Below are 20700 nucleotides of genomic sequence, written 5' to 3' on the forward strand. Positions count from 1 at the left end.
TGAGTCACCACTTATATGTATATAAATATATTGTGACAGAGAGATTTTCTGTCTGTGAACCCAGGATTGTCGTTAAAAGAAAACTTCTGATTTAAAAATGAAGACTGCTGCTGGTCATAAGGACCTCTTTCAATCATTTCTGGCTTTACATCTGCCAGCAGGGGTTAGTGTTTGTGCATGCATGTGTGTGTATGTGTGTTGACACAGTCTCTTGCAGCCTATTAAGTAGGAGGGCAAAGTTTTTTACAACCTTTCCAAAGAAGTGAATGGCTGCTTTATAGCAGCAAAGCTTTGCTCACTAAGTGCATGCATGTGTGTCTTTATAAGACTCACTGATATCTCTGGTGACAAATCTGGACAAAATATCTGAGCAGAAGTTGATTTTAATGCTCTCTAATTCTTCGTGATGGACATTGAGTATTCAATTTAAAAGGAAACCATGGATACAATTAGATGTTGCTTTTGAGGCAACATGCACACTGAGGGCTCAGAACAATAATGAATTTAAAAGAATATCTGTCAGAGGCAAAATAGAAAGACATACATACTAGTAATTTGCATAGGAAATTAAAATTGGACCGTAGCCCTTGATAGAAGAAACACATGTTTACACAATATAACACACCTGCTTGTAAAGAACTTGATGAAGAGGTCCATTATTCTGAATTAGATGTGTTAGAGGAAAATGTTGAAAACACGAAGCAGTGATACTTATAGACCAGAACAATTTAATTATAATATGCTTAAATTAGTAAGTTTGATATTATTTCTATAAAATACTATATATAGTCTACTAATTTGTACATAAAGGTGCATGTGTGAATTATTTTAAGTTAAATGGCCTCAAACTTCAAAGTTTTAGTCATGAACACACCTCTTTACTTCCATTAAAGTGTGATGGAACGCCTTTATCTTGCATCTGCACCAGAACATTTACTGGATCTTAGATTTAAGATTTGGCATTTGAGAAGAAAATTGTGCAGTGATTGATTTAGACGTCACACGAGGCATAAGGACAGTGAATAGTTTCAGGTCTCTTCCTGTGATGGCGATTTGAACGGTGTTGAAGGCGTTCTAGCGCTCCTCCATTAAAGAGTTTGACATGGATGTACTGTAGTTCGTTATTGTGAATTTGAGGTTCTGTTGGTGAGTAGGAAGGTTTGTTTTAACATCGGGGCCAGTGAAACTTTGTTTTGCATTAAACAACTCTGACTGTTAGCTGCTAAGCTACCTGTTAGCATGGTAGGCCATGCTGAGCAGGTTCTGGCCAAGTCTGTGTAAATTTTTATTCTGTTGACAGAATGTTCAGCTTGTTGTATTTAAGTGTGTTTACCTTTGCAGTAGAGGAAAAATGTAGAATAAAAGCCACCTTTTTTTGTAAATCTGTTAACACAAATAGCTAAGCATGAACACACAGTGGCAAATAAATACATTTAGACATGTACTATACATGTACATGTATAGTATGTACATGCCTCATACATGCACTGTAGACATGGTCAAGACAACTTATTGAAGTTTAAGGTGAGCATCAGAATGAGGAAGAAAGGGGATTTAAATGACTTTGAATATCGCATGGTTGTTGGTGCCAGACGAGCACCAACCAGCAGCTGTCTGGACCAGAATGTCTTGTTAGGGTTAGAGTAGAATGGTTGGAGATGATAGAAAGGCAACAGTAAATCCAAATAACCACAAGTTGCAACCAAAGTATGCAGAATAACATCTCTGAAGGCACAACACATCCAACCCTGAAGCAGGTAGGCTACAACAGCAGAAGACCGCGCTGGGTGCCAATCTTGTCAGCTAATAACAGGAAACAATTTGCACCGACTCACCAAAAATTAGCAACAACAAATGGAAAAATATTTTCTGGTGTGAGTCTCCATTTCAGCTGCAGCATCCAGATGGCAGGGTGAGAATTTGGTGGAAACAATGTGAAAGCATGAATCCATCCTGCATCAGTGGTTCAGGTTGCTAGTGGTGTAATGATGTTGGGGATGTTTTTCCTGGGCCCCTTAGTACCAACTGAGCATCATTTACAGTTTTTTTTTCCATTTTTTTACACTCAATTTTGAAAACAGACCTTCTTTTTTCTAAAAAGCTCAGACAGTTAACTAAAGACCAAAACCAATTTGCTGAACACCCCAAATTTGTTTGCAAAATATCAGCCTGATAAAAATCAATGATGTCAATGATCGTCCACTGTTTCAATCTTTTACCCGCTACCACGTAAAATTCAAAACACATTTGTAAAAACTCTTTTTTTAGGAACTAGAGTGAGGGATTCTATTCAGAAATATTGTTTGAGAGTATGGTTGTGAGAATTTAGAAGACAAATACATTGACAAACCAATACCTTCTTCATGATTACGTTGAGATATACAAGAAAAGTACAGAAATACTATAAACTTACTCAGCACTGCACAACATTGATGCTGCCGACTGAAAATATTTATTTCTTACCATAAACTTAGTTACAGTAACATGTTTTTCAACAAGGAAAATCAGAACAAAATAGTTTTCTTACAGTAACTGAAGATAAATAAAAATTACTGTATGAAGTACATACACAGTAACTCTGACAAAAACCAACAACAACAACTCTGTAACTCTAAACATGATTCCTCAGTCTCACTGGATCAGACCATCGTATTTCATCTACATCACAGGCGATGTCTTCATTGGCAAGGCGTCGTTGGAAGAATCGCCTTGTGTGACGAATCCACTCCTGCACAGAACTCACCTGCTGGCTTTTATAGCCATTATACCTACCTGATTGCTGTGTTTTCAGTAAGCACACGTGTGTCTCCACACCTGGTGGATGTGGTCATCCAATTTATTAGTGTGATCACTGACAAGCCAGGGCTCTGTAATATAGAAGGAAGTAGCCTTACAATCCTTATCTATGTCTATGGTGTGAAATGCGTGTAGAGTTTTGCAAATCAATTCTATTCTATTCTATTCTATTCTATTCACCGTCAAATCACCGTGTGAAACTTTGTGATGCTGGGTCTGTGCTTATTGTTGTGTAACTTCTTGCGTGTAAAGATTTGTTAATTGTTTGAACATTATTATTTTAATGTGTGAACCATTTTGAAAAACTGTAAACACCACAACATATCTGAGTATTGTTGCTGTCCATGTTCATCCCTGTATGACCACAGTGTAGCATCTTCTGATGGCTACTTCCAGCAGGATAATGCATCATGTCACAAACATAAAATCATCTCCAACTGGTTCCTTAAACGTGACAATAAGTTATCTCTCAATTCAAAGGAGCACCTTTGCACTTTTTTTTATTCTGATATCTGCATTGTACTTCTGTTTTATAAATGTAAACATGTTTCTATGATGTAAATGTGCATCACGAAAATGTAAAAGTGTTTCACTTTATGTAATATTGTTTTGCACTTCCTGGCCACCGTACATTTGGGATGTGGTGGAAAGGGAGATTCTCATCATGGATGTGCAACCGACAAATCTGCAGCAACGTTTTGTTCCTGTTGCTCCTGAAAGTGGCTGAAAATCATTATTTTGCAAAAATAGGTGATTCTTTTTCTGGTTAATTTGGATGACAAATCTGGGTTTATTATTTACCCTGGGTTGTTAATTAGCAGATTCAGCAGTGTAATTCAGTTATCCCTTGTAGGGATGATCTTCTTTCTTTCTTTTTTTTTTCTCCCATCACGTTCCTTTTCTTTATCTACTATCCAAATCCAACCATGCAACAATATTTAGAAACGCAGATGGGGCTCCTGTCCTAGCATGCAACATCGCATGATGTACATTTTCCACATCAATAGGTGGGGCCGCAGTTGCAAAATGTAATAGAAAAGTAACAGAAATGAGTTGAAAAAAAAAAAAAAGAAAAAAATTTCTAAATTAAATAGATAATTAACTTATCCGGTGCTGCTGCCTTAGGAATCAGACGCAGTGAGCTGAGGTTTGAAGCAAGCCCCAGATACTGTAAAAATCCATGATACTACTGTTCTCTTTGCTTGACTCCAAGTCATTCCCTGTGTCTAACTGACTCTGGTTCCTAACAGTCAGCCTGGTGTTGCTGGTTTCAGTCTGGCAACCTGTCAAGAGAATGTGAAGCGTCTCTGGCTCATCAAGCCGCAGGGCAAGAGAAGGCAGTTTGTGCAGGAACACAAGGAAGCAGTGTTCACTAAAGACCATTAACCACCTCTCCCTACTTCTGTCATCTTCCCTCTCACCACAGAGCGAGCATCCAAAGACTAATTTTAAACCTTGAAATTATGTAATGCTCTTTAAATAAAAAAAGTGTTCAAATACTCTGTGAAGAGCTCTGTCTTCACTGATGGGTCATATCACTGATGCTCCCTCTGAATTTTAAAAACCTGATGAAAAACCAAGCCCTTCTCCATCTGAGGATGACTTTGGCTCATGAGGTGACTCAGTCAAACAGGCACATACAGAAAGGTGGTAGTTAATGTGCACTCTGACTAAATTTGCTCCGTACCCAAATAAATAGCTAGAAAAGAAAGAAAGGGGAAAATTTTTTCCAGCTCTAGTTTCCATGGATGAAGATTGAGCACAGCCACTAATGAGGTGAACGGGTTCATTTAGCAGCTTGCTGTGTTGCCTTTCTGCCTCTGCTCACTTTCTGCCTGAGATTTCCTTAACAGAGCAGACATCGTTTCTGCCTTTAAGAATAATAAACTTTAGCACCATTTTTTTCCCATCATATCGTTAGTGTAGTAAAGGACAAAGACGACTATTTATCACAGCAGTCAGGGAGATAATAAAAACACAGCTATGTGGCAAACAGTATTAAACTCGATATGAGAATACTTTAATAAATATATATGACAATGAAATAAATCCCACTTTTATTATTTTCAGTGGACATTCTATCACAGTCCCACTTTATTTGTTTAAGGGAGGTACTGAAATAAAAGCTGCTTTTGCTGCCGTGCAGTTGCCTGGACTGATTTTTTTCTGATTTTGTGTTAAAACAAGGGCTCAGTGACTGATTCAGAAAAGCATCCACACATCTTAACTCTCTATCCCCATTTCACTTAAGCCTTTCTTTCTATTGATCTGGTGGCCACTGAATGATCAATTAATCATCAATAATTAAAGCATTAAATGTCTCTGTAATGGAGACATCAGCTGAGTTTTAGTCTTCTTGGCAGTAAATTACCATAAATTTTCTTCAGGAGAGCTGAAGCTGATTAATGTGCCAGACAAGAAAAATGAAAGCATTTAAATCATCTGAGGCTTTTTACATATATATATTTTAATCCCAACAGGAGACATTGACACATTGCAGAAGCAATCTGCCAAGAATAATGCTAATTAAATGAAACACAGAATTAAAATACTTCTAACAAATATACATAAAAAAATCTATTTAAAAATGATTTAAAAATACACTGATGTCAGTCTGCAAAAGTACACTTATATGCAAATATAAAATGGCTTATATTACAGACATGACCTGTGAATGCATAACACACATTAGTGTGTGGGTGTTTAAGAGGAAACAAGATGCAATGGGATAAAATATTTAAGATAACAGAGCAAACCAGACAAAAACAAGTGATTTATAATAACAGTCCTTAGATTAGGCTGTTATTGAAAAGCCTGATTGCTGTGTAGATGAATGATTCGTAGCAGTGTTGCTTCCTGCACTGTAGGTGATTCTCACTTTTAATGAAGATGCTGCTCTGAGTCCATGATTAATGCATGCTTGACTAAAATCCTGTCATGTCATGTTTTCTCGGCCCAAGCTTAAAGATAAAGTGGCCAAAGTCAGAAGTTTCAAGTTTTCTGACAAATCAAAGTTTAACATTTCTTCAGGAAAAAGTAAAAGGACCATTCAGTTTGTTTTTTATGCATAAGTGGAAGCACCAATAACGCTGTATAATGTATACAGGTTTTGGAGCAACTCATGCCTTACATTTTATTTTAGTAAAGTAATGCCAAACCTCATTCTGGATATCATAATAGTAAAATATCACAGGTTCACAACTGCAGTAGTGAAGAGACGGTGCTTTGTAATTACACAGCTTTTTTGAAAGACCAGTTTAAAATGTATAGTTTGACTCAAACTTGAAAAACAAAAAAACAAGACAAACAAACAACATTTCTCATTTGATGAATTGCAGTAGGTTTTAGAGTTGCAGATAATTTAATATGACAATTGCGATGAAGGTGATTAAGCGGAAATTAATAATTTTCAGGTTGTATCTTTTAACCCTTCAGTGACTCTATTTACAATTATAAAAACTACAATAATTGCAGTAAAAAAGCAAACAAAAAGATAACTGGAATAAAATAAAATACAATTAAATATTAAATTGAATAATAATACTAAAACAAACAAACAAACAAACAAAAAAATTTAAACCAAAAGAAACAACTTGTAGGACCAACTAATTAAACAAGTTTTGCTGATTCATTATGATAAGTGTAATTTTTTTTTCTTTTTTGTCAGTTGGTATATATTCTTATTTGTTTGTTTGTTATTGCTTTACTAAGTCCATTTCCTTCAGTGCAAATTTCAGCACTGATGACATCACTCATTGACATCAATAATGATGCTGAATGTGACTAGTAATTTTTAAATGGATATCATGGTTTTTGGATAATATTGTACATTTTTATCACGTATGTGTACAGTATGTACAGTGTTTGCATTTACACTCATTTCAACATATTTGTCAATCATCTGTTTCGCCAGCATCCTGTCATTTCTCTGAAGCGCATAGTTGTAATTTCAACATTTGGCCGCTAGATGGCGGTAACGACGCGGCTTTCGAAAACAACTTTTACGTGAACAAGCTGAAGAAAAAAAAACAAAAAGAAAGAAAGAAAAAAAAGGAAGGAAACCAGCGAGCGGCGGCAGCAGCAGTTGAGCACACTAGTGATGACCGGACGTGAACTTTAAGGTGTAGTCCACAACTTCACTGTTTGTTAAAGTAAGAAAAGAAAGAAAGAAACTAAACTGAGGCAGCAGTCTTTACCCGTCACAACACACAGTCTGTGGCAACAAGGAAGTGAACAGCGAACGGACTTCAGGCTGTTTTCCGCTGGTAAGTGTAGTTGATTTAAAGACATTTCTGTGCTCTTGCAGCACGGCTTGTGGCTCATGTTATTCAGGAAAGTGGGATTTTGCTGTTGTGTAAGTGGATATGGACACAGGCAGATCACCCTCATTATGTTTTCTACTTTAAGTCCAGCTATTTGTGCAGCTAGTTGTGTTAGTGAGTGGGCCCACTCACTGATTTACAACGCGAATGTAGGAAGTCCATTCATTGTATTTGGTGGCAAGTTGTGGTTTGAAACAGAAAGTTGAACACCTGTTATTTAGTCCAGGTATGCAGGATTCATTGCCAGAACAGTGAACACTTTGATGCGTCAAAGCTAATCTGGCCACTTTCCGCATTATAGGCTGGGAAATACTGAACAATAAACCCAGAAAACGTTTATTTATTATGTGTAAAGCTTCTGGGAATTTAAGTAATTCATCCTTATATTTACGTTTCTAAACTAAGAAACAAACTAAAGCAGAAACCTGGACATCTGATAAAGTTTGACGTCGGGGTTTCTTTTTAGGTTTCTTTACAATTACTTATCAGTTCGCATTAAATATTTTCCATCTGAATCTGTGTTTGTTATGATTATGTTATGGCATGCTGTATGGGATGCTGCCTTTTATTTATTTACTGTTACCGTGTTTTGATCATGTAGTTGTCATCATTAGATTCTAGTTTTTTCTGTTTGTCTTCTGTTGCTTTGTCTCTACTTGTATTAAATGATGGGACTCTTTTAAGGACCCTGCCTTCAGAAATGATGGTCATTTGTATTTGCACGAGAAACTTATTTCTCAGTTACTCAAAGCTTACAGGAGCTGCTATTTTCCTTGTAGTCCATTTTATTTTTCTCTGCAGTAATATTTTCAGGGATGATCATCGCCTGCTCCTCAACTGCATATACTGTAATTATTAACATTTTTTATTTTTTTTAAATAGAAACGAGTACTTCTTCTAACTTAGAAATGTCCTCAACTTTGGACTAATCCACAAGATATATCTAGATCTATGACTAGCAGATAAATCTGTGCACAGGGTGTTGCCATGCTTTTCTGTTAATATGTTATCAGGTAAGAGTAGATAGAGAGTTGGAGCTAATGACCAGCTCCTCCCTGTCATAAATGACCTGTGGCAGATATTCTCAAAGGTTAAAAGCTCCTTACTAAACTTGTGATTGTGGAGTTGTGTCCTCCCTGGTGAGGAACTCCAGGTGACAGCTGGGGATGTTGTTAATCAGCCTCCTAATTTATTCATGAGTTATAGAGGGTTTTATTTTACAAGGGAAACAATCTGCCTGGCAGACGGTAGCCTGGGATGAATCTGATTTTTCTGTCCAGGTTCTCCTCCTTCTTTTGTTTGTGCCATCGCTTAAAGAAACCATTAAGTAATTTATGACTTCAGTGCAGCTCACTGGTGTCAAGATGTTACAACATCTTCACTAAGCTCTGAGCACAGTTTATGCTGGCCAGTAATGGACAGAAATAGCAGCAGCTTTCATGTTAAACTTTATTCTAAAGCAGTACAGGTTTCTGTGACAGGATTGTTGAGTTTTCAAAGAGGGAGGTAAAAAATAAATACATATGGCATTTAGAATAATTTGCTTGGATTTAATAGTGAAGCTATTCCGTAAATAAGCATACCAGGGGTACGCAGTTAGTCATAGTATCAGACTAAAAACCCTCATTTCTCATCCTTCCTTTCCAGAACAGTTTCACACTGGAGAGGGTGTAGAGAAAATCAATGTGGACTTTCTCCTCAGTTTCTGATAAGGCTAATGACCTTAGTTGATCACTGTTTCCATAACTGCTGTCCAGCTGTGTAATATTATTAGCATGAATATTTGAGTAGTTATAAAAAAAAATCTAAATTTATTTAGAAAGCACTTTTAAAAACAACGATTGTGCTGTACGTAATGAATATATGACAGACATAAAGCATTGGTACAAAGTGATATAAAAGAAGACAGTGAAGGAGTCTGCCTAACATGTAGATAACTTGTTCCATAGTTTTGGTGCCTCCACTGAAAACCCTCTAAGTTTTAATCTCGTCCTTGGAAAAATCAAAAGCAGCTGATCAGCTGACCTCGGAGCCTGTGAGGGAGAGTAAGAATAAAGCAAATCTGAGAGATAGGCTGGGGCAAGGCCGTTAAGACATTTTTAAACAAATAAAAGTATTTTAAAATCAATTCTGTAGCAAACAGGAAGCCATTGAAGGGCAGCCAGAGCAGGCGTGATATGTTCTCTCAAATTTAAGGTCATCATCAATTTGCAGCCCCAAATTTGTGGCCAGAAGAAAAGGGTGTAAAGCAGCAACTGTTACCTGCATTGCACTGCACAGAAATGCTCAGGAGGATTACTTGCTATATTCACACATTTTCTGTATCTTTTTTACTGAATCATTGGCCAGGTGATCTCATCAAGAAGTCCAGAGAACATGCTGTGGAGCTGGACATTTATGTTCTCACATGCAGCCCCTCCAGAACAATTTTGGAAAATTTCCAGGCTGCATTAAGAATGACTTCAGTCAGTGATGTGTGAAGTTTGATGCAAGGGTTACTTTCATTCATTGGTAGTAATATATCTGTTCAGAGGGTTGTAATTTAAGGTAATTAGGTCTATTTATTTATTCTCTTGATCTTAAATACAGGTGAAATTTAAAAAACTTAGAATATTGAAAAAAGCTTCATTTATTTCAGTAATTCAACTTAAAAAAGGTAAATACTTTATTATAAAGACTCATTATATGCAAAGTGAGATACTTCGAGCGTTGTTGTAATTTTGATGATTATGGCTTACAGCTTATAAAAACCCACAAATCTAAATCTCAGAAAATTAGAATAATGTGAAAAGGTTCAATGTTGGAGCCTCTAAGTGCCTCATTCTAATCAGCTAATTGATCCAAAACACCTGCAAAGGACTCCTGAACATTTAAATGATCTCTCAGTCTGTTTCAGTAGAACTGACAATCATGGGGAAGGTTGCTGACCTGACAGTTGTTAGAAAACCATCATTGACACCCTCCACAAGGAGGAAAAGCCTCAAAAGGTAATTGCAAAAGAAGTTGGAAGCTCTCAAGGTGCTGCATCAAAGCACATCAATAAAAAATTGAATGGATGGGAAAAGTGTGGAAGAAAAAGGTGGAACAATAATATATATTCATTATCATCATAATACCATAATCATCAAAACTATAACAAATAAATGCTTGAAATATGTCACTTTGCATATGAGTCTATATAATACACTAGTTTACCTGTTTAAGTTGGATTACTGAAATAAATTAAGTTTTGTGCAATATTCTAATTTTTTTTGTTTCACCTGTGCATTATTAAAGTAGCTCTTAAAGACAATTCACTGGTTCTGCGTCTGCTTGACTGCAAACCTCACTACTTCACAAGGGTCCACCAAGTCCCTTTGCAGTCTAAATATTTGTACTTGGTGCTTTAACTGTGCATTTCTTCTGGATCAGTCTCCTTCCAGAAGAAAAACATCCCATACAAACGAACATGAGCTACAGAAGAAGAAAACTTTGCAGGAGTATCATTGTAATCCCTGCAATGTACTTCTAATAGATGTACATGTAGGGAAAGTTTTGACACAGTTGACCCAAAGGTTTGTTTGTGTAGGACCGCATGCTCGTCTGTGTTTGGATGTATTGAATAACATTTGTGCTTCTATTCTTTTAGTTATTTGTTGCTTTAGCTGTAACGGGTACTGTCTAAATTCTCAAACTTTTTGAGCCATGACCCCCAAGAAAACATATGTTGGTATTTGCAACCCTCACGAGACTACTTAGTGATTGTGTGCTGTATCAAATGGGTCATCCTGCATCATCCTTATAAGTGGTTTTTGGTGATTCACCGCTGTGACAAGGCACCTAAATGCCCAAAATCAGCTTCTTTCACGGCGATTATGTCAAACTCAAATTTTTAATATGGAATGTGTGCTAACTTTGTTGGTTATGTGTTAATGTGTTAAAACATTAAGGTGCTATTTTCAAAGATGTATCTCTTCATTAAAGGTTTAATTTAGACAGCCTGGTAAAAATCCCAAATTTATTTGAGAAATGTAAGCTATATATTTTTACTATTATCTGGCGGCCCCCTGAAATTATCTCATGACCCCCAGTTTGAGAACCACTGGTCTACATTACCAAGCCGCAATAAGTAACCCGGTTTGAATGATTAAAATATCCAGTACTGCATACATTTCATGTCATGCTTGAAGGCTGTATTAAATGTTTAAGGGCTGCCACTGAACTACGCTGATTTGTTTTACATTATATCTTGATCTTGTAACAGCAATGATGAGCCATGTGCAAATAGAAGTTGACTCCACCCCACCTTCAGCCCATTACAGCTTCTCTCACTCAGTAGTCACTCCCACCCTATTTGTAGTTTGTTTTAATAAAGCAAATAACCTGATACGTATAAGCAGCGTTGCAGCTGGTGTGAAGTGGTGACCTACAGGTGTTTCTGTGTTTTCCTTGTCATGAAGTGGTTGTCTAACTTTCCAGTGCCGGTAGCACGTTAAGGCTCATGTTCCTGTTGTTACGTCTGAGTAAACAGCAGCTCAGTTCTCACATCAGTAATAGGTATTTATATACGAGTTGCGAGTTTATCTCTGTTAGTGTTCTTCGACCCGGGCCCTGAAAGAAGAATCTCTGTTCGGTTTAATGCAGCCTGTCATCGCCTCAGGGGTTAGTAGTGACGAGTTATCTTTGGGTAGCGTAGCTGGCACCCAACACTCTGGACTCGGCTCCACCCCCCTGGCGCTTGTCTTGCAGGAGAGGACACTGTTATTTCTGGGTACCAAGGTTAGGAAGGGTGGCACGTCAGACTTAGCTAAGGTATGTCCGGGTAGAAAATCCAGGACACAGGGAGGTAGTGCTGGCTTTTTAAGCAGTGTAATGAACCCATGAATATGATCTGCACTGTACGTGAGTGGAGGTGACTTTAAATAAGACTCTTTGCTTCCCCCCTGTCTGTTTTAGAGGTGTTTCCCTTCAGTCAGCTGTTTGGTGTGGATGTTTGGTGGATTACTTTACACTGATGAGAGACACATGAGTTTAATCTGATTGTGTGTTGCGTTTGTAGGCATCCAGTTGCATACAGCACATTACTTTTCTTGTTTGGCTGCATTTCTCTTTGGCTCGTGCTCAGAGAAAGAAGTGACACTTTAGTCTAGATTGTTGATTGTTTGGAAGCAGATCACATAACAAATAAGCAGCAACACTTACCAGTTATAGACTGCAGTTATTTACTGAATTTTAGCTATTTTAGTTTGGATTTTTCAATTCAAGGGGTCAATTCAATGATGCATTCAACATTATCATGCATAAAAAGACACTACTAGGATTTAAATAATCTCTGATAAATTTAAATTCATTGTGACTTTTCTCTTTCAACAAACTTTTTAGTTTGAACCAGGGACTCAAACATTTAATAAAACCGGTGTTTCCTCAACCATTATATTAGAGGGTGCCCCTACAGCAACCCTTGCCACTCCTAAAAAATTTGTTTTAATTTATTTTCTCATTTATTTTTTTTTTATCTCATATTTATTCATTCAGTTATTTAAAAAAAAATTTTTTTAAGAATTATTTAGTATAGGGAGATAGGGATAATTTTGCAATTAGAGCTTCTAACTTGAAAAAATCCCACAATCATTGGCAAAAAACATTACAAAGGCTTGGTGGAGGTCTTGCAGCCATTTTTATTGGCCGATACGGATATCAGTCTGATATGATATCAGCAGCAATCATATATACTTTTACATATTTTGTAGTGTGGAATGTGAGAAAAGGCATTACTCAAAGAATAGTCAGCAACAGTAGGTATGAGAAAAACTGACCCATTTATTATTAACCATGGGTTGCATAAATTTGAATCTTAAACATAAGACTATACAACAAGAGAATGAAATAAATAAATAATAAATTAAAGGACCCTGAAAAACAACCTCAATAAATCAAATATAAAGAAAAATTTATATTTTTAAAGTGCAAAACAACAATTCAAAGTCACCTTAGTTATTTTATACTATCAGTGTATGGTGGGAACAACTGAGGGTGGGAAAAACAGTGACCGTTTCTTTACCTCAGTGGTCCTGCAAAAATCCTCATGCAGTTTTGTGTGATGCTGCTTCAAATGTGCGATAGGTTGTACGTATTAAACCTCCCCGGTTTTGTTCCACCTCTGGAAACTTGTGCATTATAAGTGTTGCACTCGGCTGCAACGTCTTTTTCGGACTTTAAGGAGAAATATCGCTCTTGCTCCTGCTCCTTGCTACTTTGCTGACACACACTGTTGTGATCACGTGGGCTCTGCATGCTGGATCCAGGCGCTGCTGGATAGAATTACTGGAGCGGAATGGACTTCTTATATCGGAGGGCTTATATTGGAGATTTTTTTTTGCAGGCCGATATAATCCGATACTGATCTTTAGTCTGTTATCGGACCTATTTCCGATATTAATATCGGATCGGGACACCCCTACCAGCCAGGCACTAGTAAGACTGACCTAATAAAGTGTCTGGGCTGTTTTTGTATGGCTTTTATTTTAAACTATAGTAATCCATAAATCAAAAATATGGCAGCATACCACTTCCTAGAACACAGTGCAAATAAAGTCCTAGAAAACAAAAGTTCAAAAACTGCTTAAAAACCTTTTGTGTTGCATCAGTACTTTGCAAACAGGCTGGTGATGACTACAACCTTAAATTGTTATAAGAGAATTGCACACTAAGGAGGGTTAAGGGTGACAACAGTTTTGGGATATTCAAGGGAAACGAACTTAAAGAGCCAGAGAAAAGTGTAAAACAAAACGTAACAGACAGTAGTTTGAACATTATAGAAAGTGAAGGTATCTGCATTGGGTTCATGTCAAGTAAAATTATGCTGTTGTGCATGAAACTATCAGCAGGAAGTGATATTGAGTGATGGCTAATCATGTGAATCATGTTTATTGTTTCTATTGCATTTGTCATGCGTGTGCAAATCAAATAATGTGGGATGACATAATCATGATCTGTTTTCTTTGACAATCTGCTACAACTTGATCTTATTTGCAAACATTAGATTGTTTTTTATTTAATTTTTAAATAATAGAACTTCAAACACAAAGAGAACGGAAAATAATTTAAGTGTTAATCGTAACCTGCTTGTATTTTATTTCTGAAAATGTGTCATTACGAAGCAATGTTTTTACTGTAAACGCCATTTTACTTTGTATTAATAGATAATTTATCACTTAATCACAAGTAATTTAAATATTTCAGTTTTTAATCAAAATTTTGTCGACAGTCTTCTAGTGTTCCCAGATCCAGTTTCTGAAGGATTCAGGTTTCCATTGTGCTGCTGACCTTAAAGCCTTGACATTTATTTTGCAAGTATTAGTGCGGTGCTTTTTCAGATTGTGTTTGTTCTGTTTCAAAGAATTGTTTGCTCAGCTAGTTTCTTTCTTCTTTTTCTTCCACCCACCCCTCCCCCTTCTCCCCAGGGCAAGCAAAATGGTGTGCAAATGTTGACATGTTAAGTTAAGACGTTTAAGAACAGCTGAAACAACTTTTACAACCAGGATCCTGATTCCGACTCTCCTTATTTTCTACCTCCAAAGATGTCCGCTGCTCTTTGTCTACCTCAGCCTGTACTGTGTTGAAGCTGTCATCAGCCTGATCAGAAGGACCAGAAGACCTTTTGCTTCATCACCAGATCTCAGGTGTCACCCAGCCGTTGTGTAACCCATCTGACTGGGTTTCTCCCGTCCACCATCATTATTGACCCCCTTCTGGGAGGAACCTCCCCTAACAGCCATGCTGCGCCGTAGTTTGTGATGTCCGAGCCCTCCAAGGCACCACGATCAGTAGGAAAACAGGGGCAGAGTCCCCAAAAGGTTCCTCGCTTTGTGATTGGCTGTGAAGATGATGAGCAGAACATGGGTCAGATGGAGGCGGGTATGAAGAGGGAGATGTTTCGCGAAGAGGACATGGAGGGTGATGAAGATGAGTCGGTAAGTAGCAGGTGTAAATGGAGTTTGTAGAGCAGAATAAAAGCTTTTTTTGTAGAATATTGTGCAAGGACTGCAGTTTGGGTATTACAAGTATGAATAATAGATACATTTTTATTAGCTGATCATAATGTTGATTAGAGCAAGTGATGACAACAATATTAAATTGTTATAAGATATAACTCATTAGACTACAGTATTAACTGCTACAGATATTCTCCCCCCGATACCGATTCTGTACCGATAATATTGTGCGTCTCTAGTTTAAACAGGACCAGGGACCTGTTTTGCCTTTCCTGTAGTTTTGATATGTGAGAACACATAAATAAGAACAGCTACGTTTTCAGGTTTTGACTGCAGTTACTCCTAACCTAATGATCCGATAATTAACTGGAAATGCTTGAGGGACCCTGAAACCAAAGAGCTCATTACCCACAAAGAGACTTCGCAGAGCAGATAAAACACACCTTATCAGAGAGGAACGGTAATTCAAAGTTATGCCAGAGGAAAGGTCACACTTTAACACACATCAAAATGATCTGCCCTCAGTAGAGTCAGTATTTTAAAACAGCTACATTTTATTAAATGTTTTTATTGATTTTTTTTTATTTTATTTCATTTTTTTATACCAACAATGACTCAGACTTCTTATCATTGAAACCATTAACCAGTCTCAAAACTCACTCTCCTGGATTTGTAAACAATGTTTAAAAGCTGAATTAGGACTTTTGTTTTGAGGTTAAATGTGAAAAGTCAATTTTGGTTGGTTGGTTGTTTTTGACTCTTGACATGTCCTCTCCTCAACTCCTGTCCTCTCCACCAGCCATCAGAGCGACAGATTGTTGTGGGCATATGTTCAATGACAAAGAAGTCAAAGTCGAAGCCCATGACTCAGATTTTGGAGCGACTTTGTAAGTTTGACTACATCGATGTAGTTATCTTTCCCGAGGAGGTGATCCTGGAGGAACCTGTGGAGAACTGGCCCCTCTGTGACTGCCTCATCTCCTTCCATTCCAAAGGTAAAATTTACAATTGTTAAGACATCGTTTCACATAAGGGTGCATGTGGTCTAATACTTTAATACTCTAGAGGATTTTTTACTTCATGAAATTCAACCAAATTCATCACATGGATTAGTTTGCAGGTACATTTATACCTGTTTTATGTAGAGACTCAAGTGTTTGAACTTGTCATTAAATTAAAAGTCTTGTTTTGATATCTGTGGGAGAAACATTCAAATTATGTCCAGTTGAAATGAAAAAGTGTTTTCCTACTAAAGTGGTAAAAAAAATTCTGTGCTGTCCTGACAAACATGAGTCCCCCCAAAAAAAGCCGTACCATATTTCAGAAAGCTTGCCAGATTTGTGTCAGGCTGACAGAAACCAGTACCAGTTAATGGGAATGTCATAATGGTCAATAGAGAGTGTGGGATTAGAGGCATCCATTTAAGGCTTGTGATGAATTCAACTCCCCAGGCTATTTATGGTTAACAAAAGCATTTATAGACGATGCAAATGTTCATGAACAGCACATGCCCTCTGTCATAAATAACATGAACACATGTGCTCCATATTAAGAGCTCAACGGTAGGATTAATTAAGGTCTTCATTCTTCAGAAGTGTCGGAGTACTCAGGATCCCTTTAAAAGAGATGTAGTGAACCTTGTGAAGATGCGCTTGTGAAGTCGTGGGATAGTGATAATGATGATGATAAAGTCAACCTAATGTAATTTTCATAATTTAGCTTGTTTTGTTTTTTTCTTTACCAAAGAAACCCAATCATCTATTAGTGTTGTATTGTGTGGAAACACATGACACTCTCTATTGTTGCTGAACTCACCAATTCAATTAAATCTAATAGTTTTATCGTCATTGTACCAAACCATTTAAATTTATATAGCTCTTTAAAATAAAACACATGTCCAAAGCATTCCACAACAGGTAGAATGCACACACATAAGACCCCTAACACATAAGTCATTGTAGAAAACATTCAAACATCTCCCAACTGACATAAAAATAAAACGTTTTCCCTTTTTCTAAATATCTATATTGTTTATTTAGATTCTCCTGCTTACATGTAGAGGAAAGCAGGGAATCCCGATGTTTCGGCCCTCTGATGGATTTGTTTTACCTGCGAAGCTGCAGGCAGGATGGCCTGTTTTAGTTGCATTTAGACCTCCTCTCACTCCCTGCTGCCAATGCAAATGCCTCACTTTAAAACAAATCCAGACATGCTTATCTAAAGAAGAAACAATGAAGGAAAAACATTAGAGACTGAAAAGGAGGGTCATACATATGTAAAGCGCTGTAATATTTGAACCCCTCTTCGCTTTTGAATGAGAATACCATGCAAACAAAGCCAACTTTGTGCTTATTTGTAGCCTATATTGATTACGTCAATGCAACTTGAATATGTTTTAATGAACAACTAGAATAATAAAGGCTGTGTATTTCTTTTCCATATTTTCCAACCAAATTGTGTTTTTTATACAAACACGAGTCATGCTGTATTTGAGTCATTTTTCCTTCCTCTGTGTGTGTTTGTGTGGTTTCCATTCTATTATTAGTTTACTTATTTGGAGTGTTGCTCACAAATACGTGGGAACGTGTTCAGTGTGTTTATTTTTAACTGAAAAGAGGGAAAGCTGATATTTACCTAAAACATGTAGAGCAAAAACATTGTCTTCACAAGCAGAACAATAAAGAGATTACAGAGTATGTTTAGTACTTTACCTTCATGATAACTGTGCCAGTAATTAAGTTATAGCTGGTTTTAAGAAAAGGTTTTATTTTCAGCTAATTACTGAGTAGCGTGTTGGTTCTTCTGTGATTATCTTGAAATATATCCTTCTTATTTCAGGTTTTCCTCTTGACAAAGCCGTGGAATACGCCAAGCTCAGGAATCCATTGCTCATCAATGATCTCAACATGCAATATTTCATTCAGGACAGGTACAGTTTGAGCCAGCAAACGAATGAAAAACTTTACAAAGGTTTTCAAAATCAGTGTTAACACTTATCAGTACACTGGTGGATGCACATAATTAATGTCTTTGTGAACTACTTTGACACAGTGAATCTGCATCATTGCAAAGTTTTTACAACATGCATACCCTTTTTCTTTTTTTTTTTTTCCTGTGTAAGCTTTCACAGTGTTTTCATGTCAGTTAATTTCAGTTAGGAGCTCATTTTTTTTTAGCAATTAGCAGGTGAGGTGGGAATCAGTGTCAGAAATTGGTTTAATTGAACCAACTAGATCCTCATGCAAAGTGCAAACCATCAGTGACTGTGTTGTCTTCTGTCAAGTTCTTCTACCAACTTGTTTGCGCTTGCAAATTTTTCCCATCACACTCTGAGGAGTGAGTGGAAATGTGGAGAAAATGAGTTAATTGTTGTTTTCATATGCTTTATTTTCTAATAACTTCTCAGTTATGGTAACACGAACACTGGTTACTAGCATTTCATAGATTCAGTACAGGTTGGCTCTTAGACTGCATCACTGATGATATTTGCTTCTGTGTCAGGAGAGAAGTGTATCGGATCCTCCAGGAAGAGGGCATCGACCTACCTCGTTATGCTGTGCTCAATCGAGACCCTGACAATCCTGAAGGTGAGCAGGAATTTAAAAGATGTGTTTAAAAGATAAATAACATAAAACATGTTTTAGGCTAAATATTGAAGAACAGCCGTTATCTCACATGACAACTCTTTCACTCTTAGACTAAAGGTCCATTTATGCTCCCTTGCTTATTGGTACCACGGTTTCAAGCGTTGTCATACATCGCCTGCCTTCATACTTCCATGCGTCTTTCACGTTGCCATGGTTGTTAAGTCGATTCATCTACTAGTAGGCAGCAGAGTTTAGAGTTCATATCTGCTTTCTGTCGTCAGTTTCAGACACTGGTTGGTGGTGGTAATGCGCCGCTATAAAGTTGTTTGCAGCTGCCTAGCACGCCCGACACACTCCCACAATCTTTCTTCAAAAGTTTCCTACGTCTCTACAGTTGTTGTTCTTGTCCACGTCTTCTTTCTGTTCCTCTTTTTCTTCTCTGGTTTGTTTCTCTCGCTGGTCTCATGTCAGCTGTACTGCTCAACACTGCCCCCTGGTGGCATTGCTCCTTTTGCTGCATCATGCGATGGATCCGCAAACCCCCTGTAAACTGACAAACTTACACACGCAACGCAGGAGACGGACAAAATAGTCCGTGCATCTGCGTATCCGTCCGTCTGCGTCAAGCATAAATGTGCCTTAATAGTAACAGCTTGTAATGGCTTTGTTGTTTTTACACAGGCTTTTTAAAGGTTCATTTTGATCTGAATTTATTACTCAAGTCTCACCCTGTGCAGAGTGTAACTTGGTGGAGGGGGAGGACCACGTTGAGGTGAATGGGGAGGTATTCCCTAAACCTTTTGTGGAGAAACCAGTTTGTGCAGAGGACCACAACGTCTACATCTATTACCCAACATCTGCTGGAGGCGGCAGCCAGAGGCTCTTCAGAAAGGTAACTGTCTCCTCCTGAGGAAGGCAGGCTGATGTGTTTACTTGCTATGATTACATGTACAGCAGCAATATAACTACTGACTTTATTTTAAATTGTGTTTATGATGTTTGCATGAGTTGAATTTGGGATATTCCTCACTGTTAGATGTCACAGAGCGTAGACACATGAATCACAGCCACATTACTCCCTCCATATACCACTTCAATGTTTCCATCCATCTAAAACCTTTCTTACACTCATATCACTCAAAACATGGAGCAGTTAGCTCAAAAGTAATTATTTCCAGCAGCCATCCTGTTCTGCATTATCTCTACTGGAGATCATGCTGCATTCAGGTTTAACTGGGAACTCCAAAGATTACACCAGCACAAGTTAGACTTCCTCTCATAGTTAGCAGACCTTATGAGTTACCAGAAAGGTTGCTTACCAAATAAAGTTTGGGCCTTTATTTGACTGAGCTTCATGTAAGGAAGTATTACAAAAAGAATTTTTAGGATATTTATAGCTAATATCTTTCTTCTGGGAATTGATCTCCCAACTTTTGCGATACTTTGAATGCAACACTAGATTTCATCAGTAAGCAAAGGTGTGAAAACTTTCTGTTAGATGTAATAATAGTACAAATTGATATATACTCTACAGAATACATTATATTCCACACAGCTAATATTGTTATTAGCATGTTTATTACCTGTTATTACATTTTGATTTATATTATGCTGATTTCTTTTCCTACTTAATGCAACGTTTAAAAACAAATGATGAGCGATGGTTCACTGACAGGTTCACTGACAGGTACTAAGGGATATGCTCTGAATCATCATTAATCATTTATAGTAAACTGACTGGGAACTTCACTGCAGTCGTGCGACTGGTCTTTGACACTCTGTCTCTTCACTGTAGATAGGAAGTCGCAGCAGTGTGTACTCCCCAGAAAGCAGCGTCCGAAAGACTGGAGGCTACATCTACGAGGAGTTCATGCCAACTGATGGCACTGATGTGAAGGTGCTGTGGAAGTTAACTTGTTTTTCATTAGTTTTATATCTCATTGCACAAATTTGTGGATAAAAAGATTCATGCTGAGGAATCCTGCAGTTTTCTAGTAAGTGAATGTGAAAATTCAATATCAG

General features: G+C 37.4%; 1 protein-coding gene across 10 annotated transcripts in view; it reads left to right on the forward strand.

Annotated features, from left to right (window-relative positions):
* Positions 1-6832: 6832 nt before the first annotated feature.
* ppip5k1b (diphosphoinositol pentakisphosphate kinase 1b) overlaps positions 6833-20700 on the forward strand; it is a 49596-nt gene continuing 35728 nt past the window's right edge. For 7 of the 10 annotated variants that reach the window (XR_006011862.1, XM_041997126.1, XM_041997118.1 and 4 more), the window contains exons 1-7: positions 6833-7061; positions 14561-15070; positions 15891-16086; positions 17930-18020; positions 18593-18678; positions 19416-19570; positions 20474-20575. Coding sequence is in view for 9 of the 10 variants with exons in the window: in XM_041997126.1 (XP_041853060.1) it covers positions 14894-15070; positions 15891-16086; positions 17930-18020; positions 18593-18678; positions 19416-19570; positions 20474-20575 (807 nt within the window). In the remaining variant the exon portion in view is untranslated. Of the gene's footprint in view, positions 7062-14560; positions 15071-15444; positions 15552-15890; positions 16087-17929; positions 18021-18592; positions 18679-19415; positions 19571-20473; positions 20576-20700 lie in introns of those variants that run through there. The other 3 variants (XM_041997120.1, XM_041997119.1, XM_041997124.1) reach the window with 3 other exon arrangements.

This window comes from Melanotaenia boesemani, chromosome 10 (assembly GCF_017639745.1).
Source record: "Melanotaenia boesemani isolate fMelBoe1 chromosome 10, fMelBoe1.pri, whole genome shotgun sequence".
In the NCBI taxonomy this organism is placed as follows: Eukaryota; Metazoa; Chordata; class Actinopteri; order Atheriniformes; family Melanotaeniidae; genus Melanotaenia; species Melanotaenia boesemani.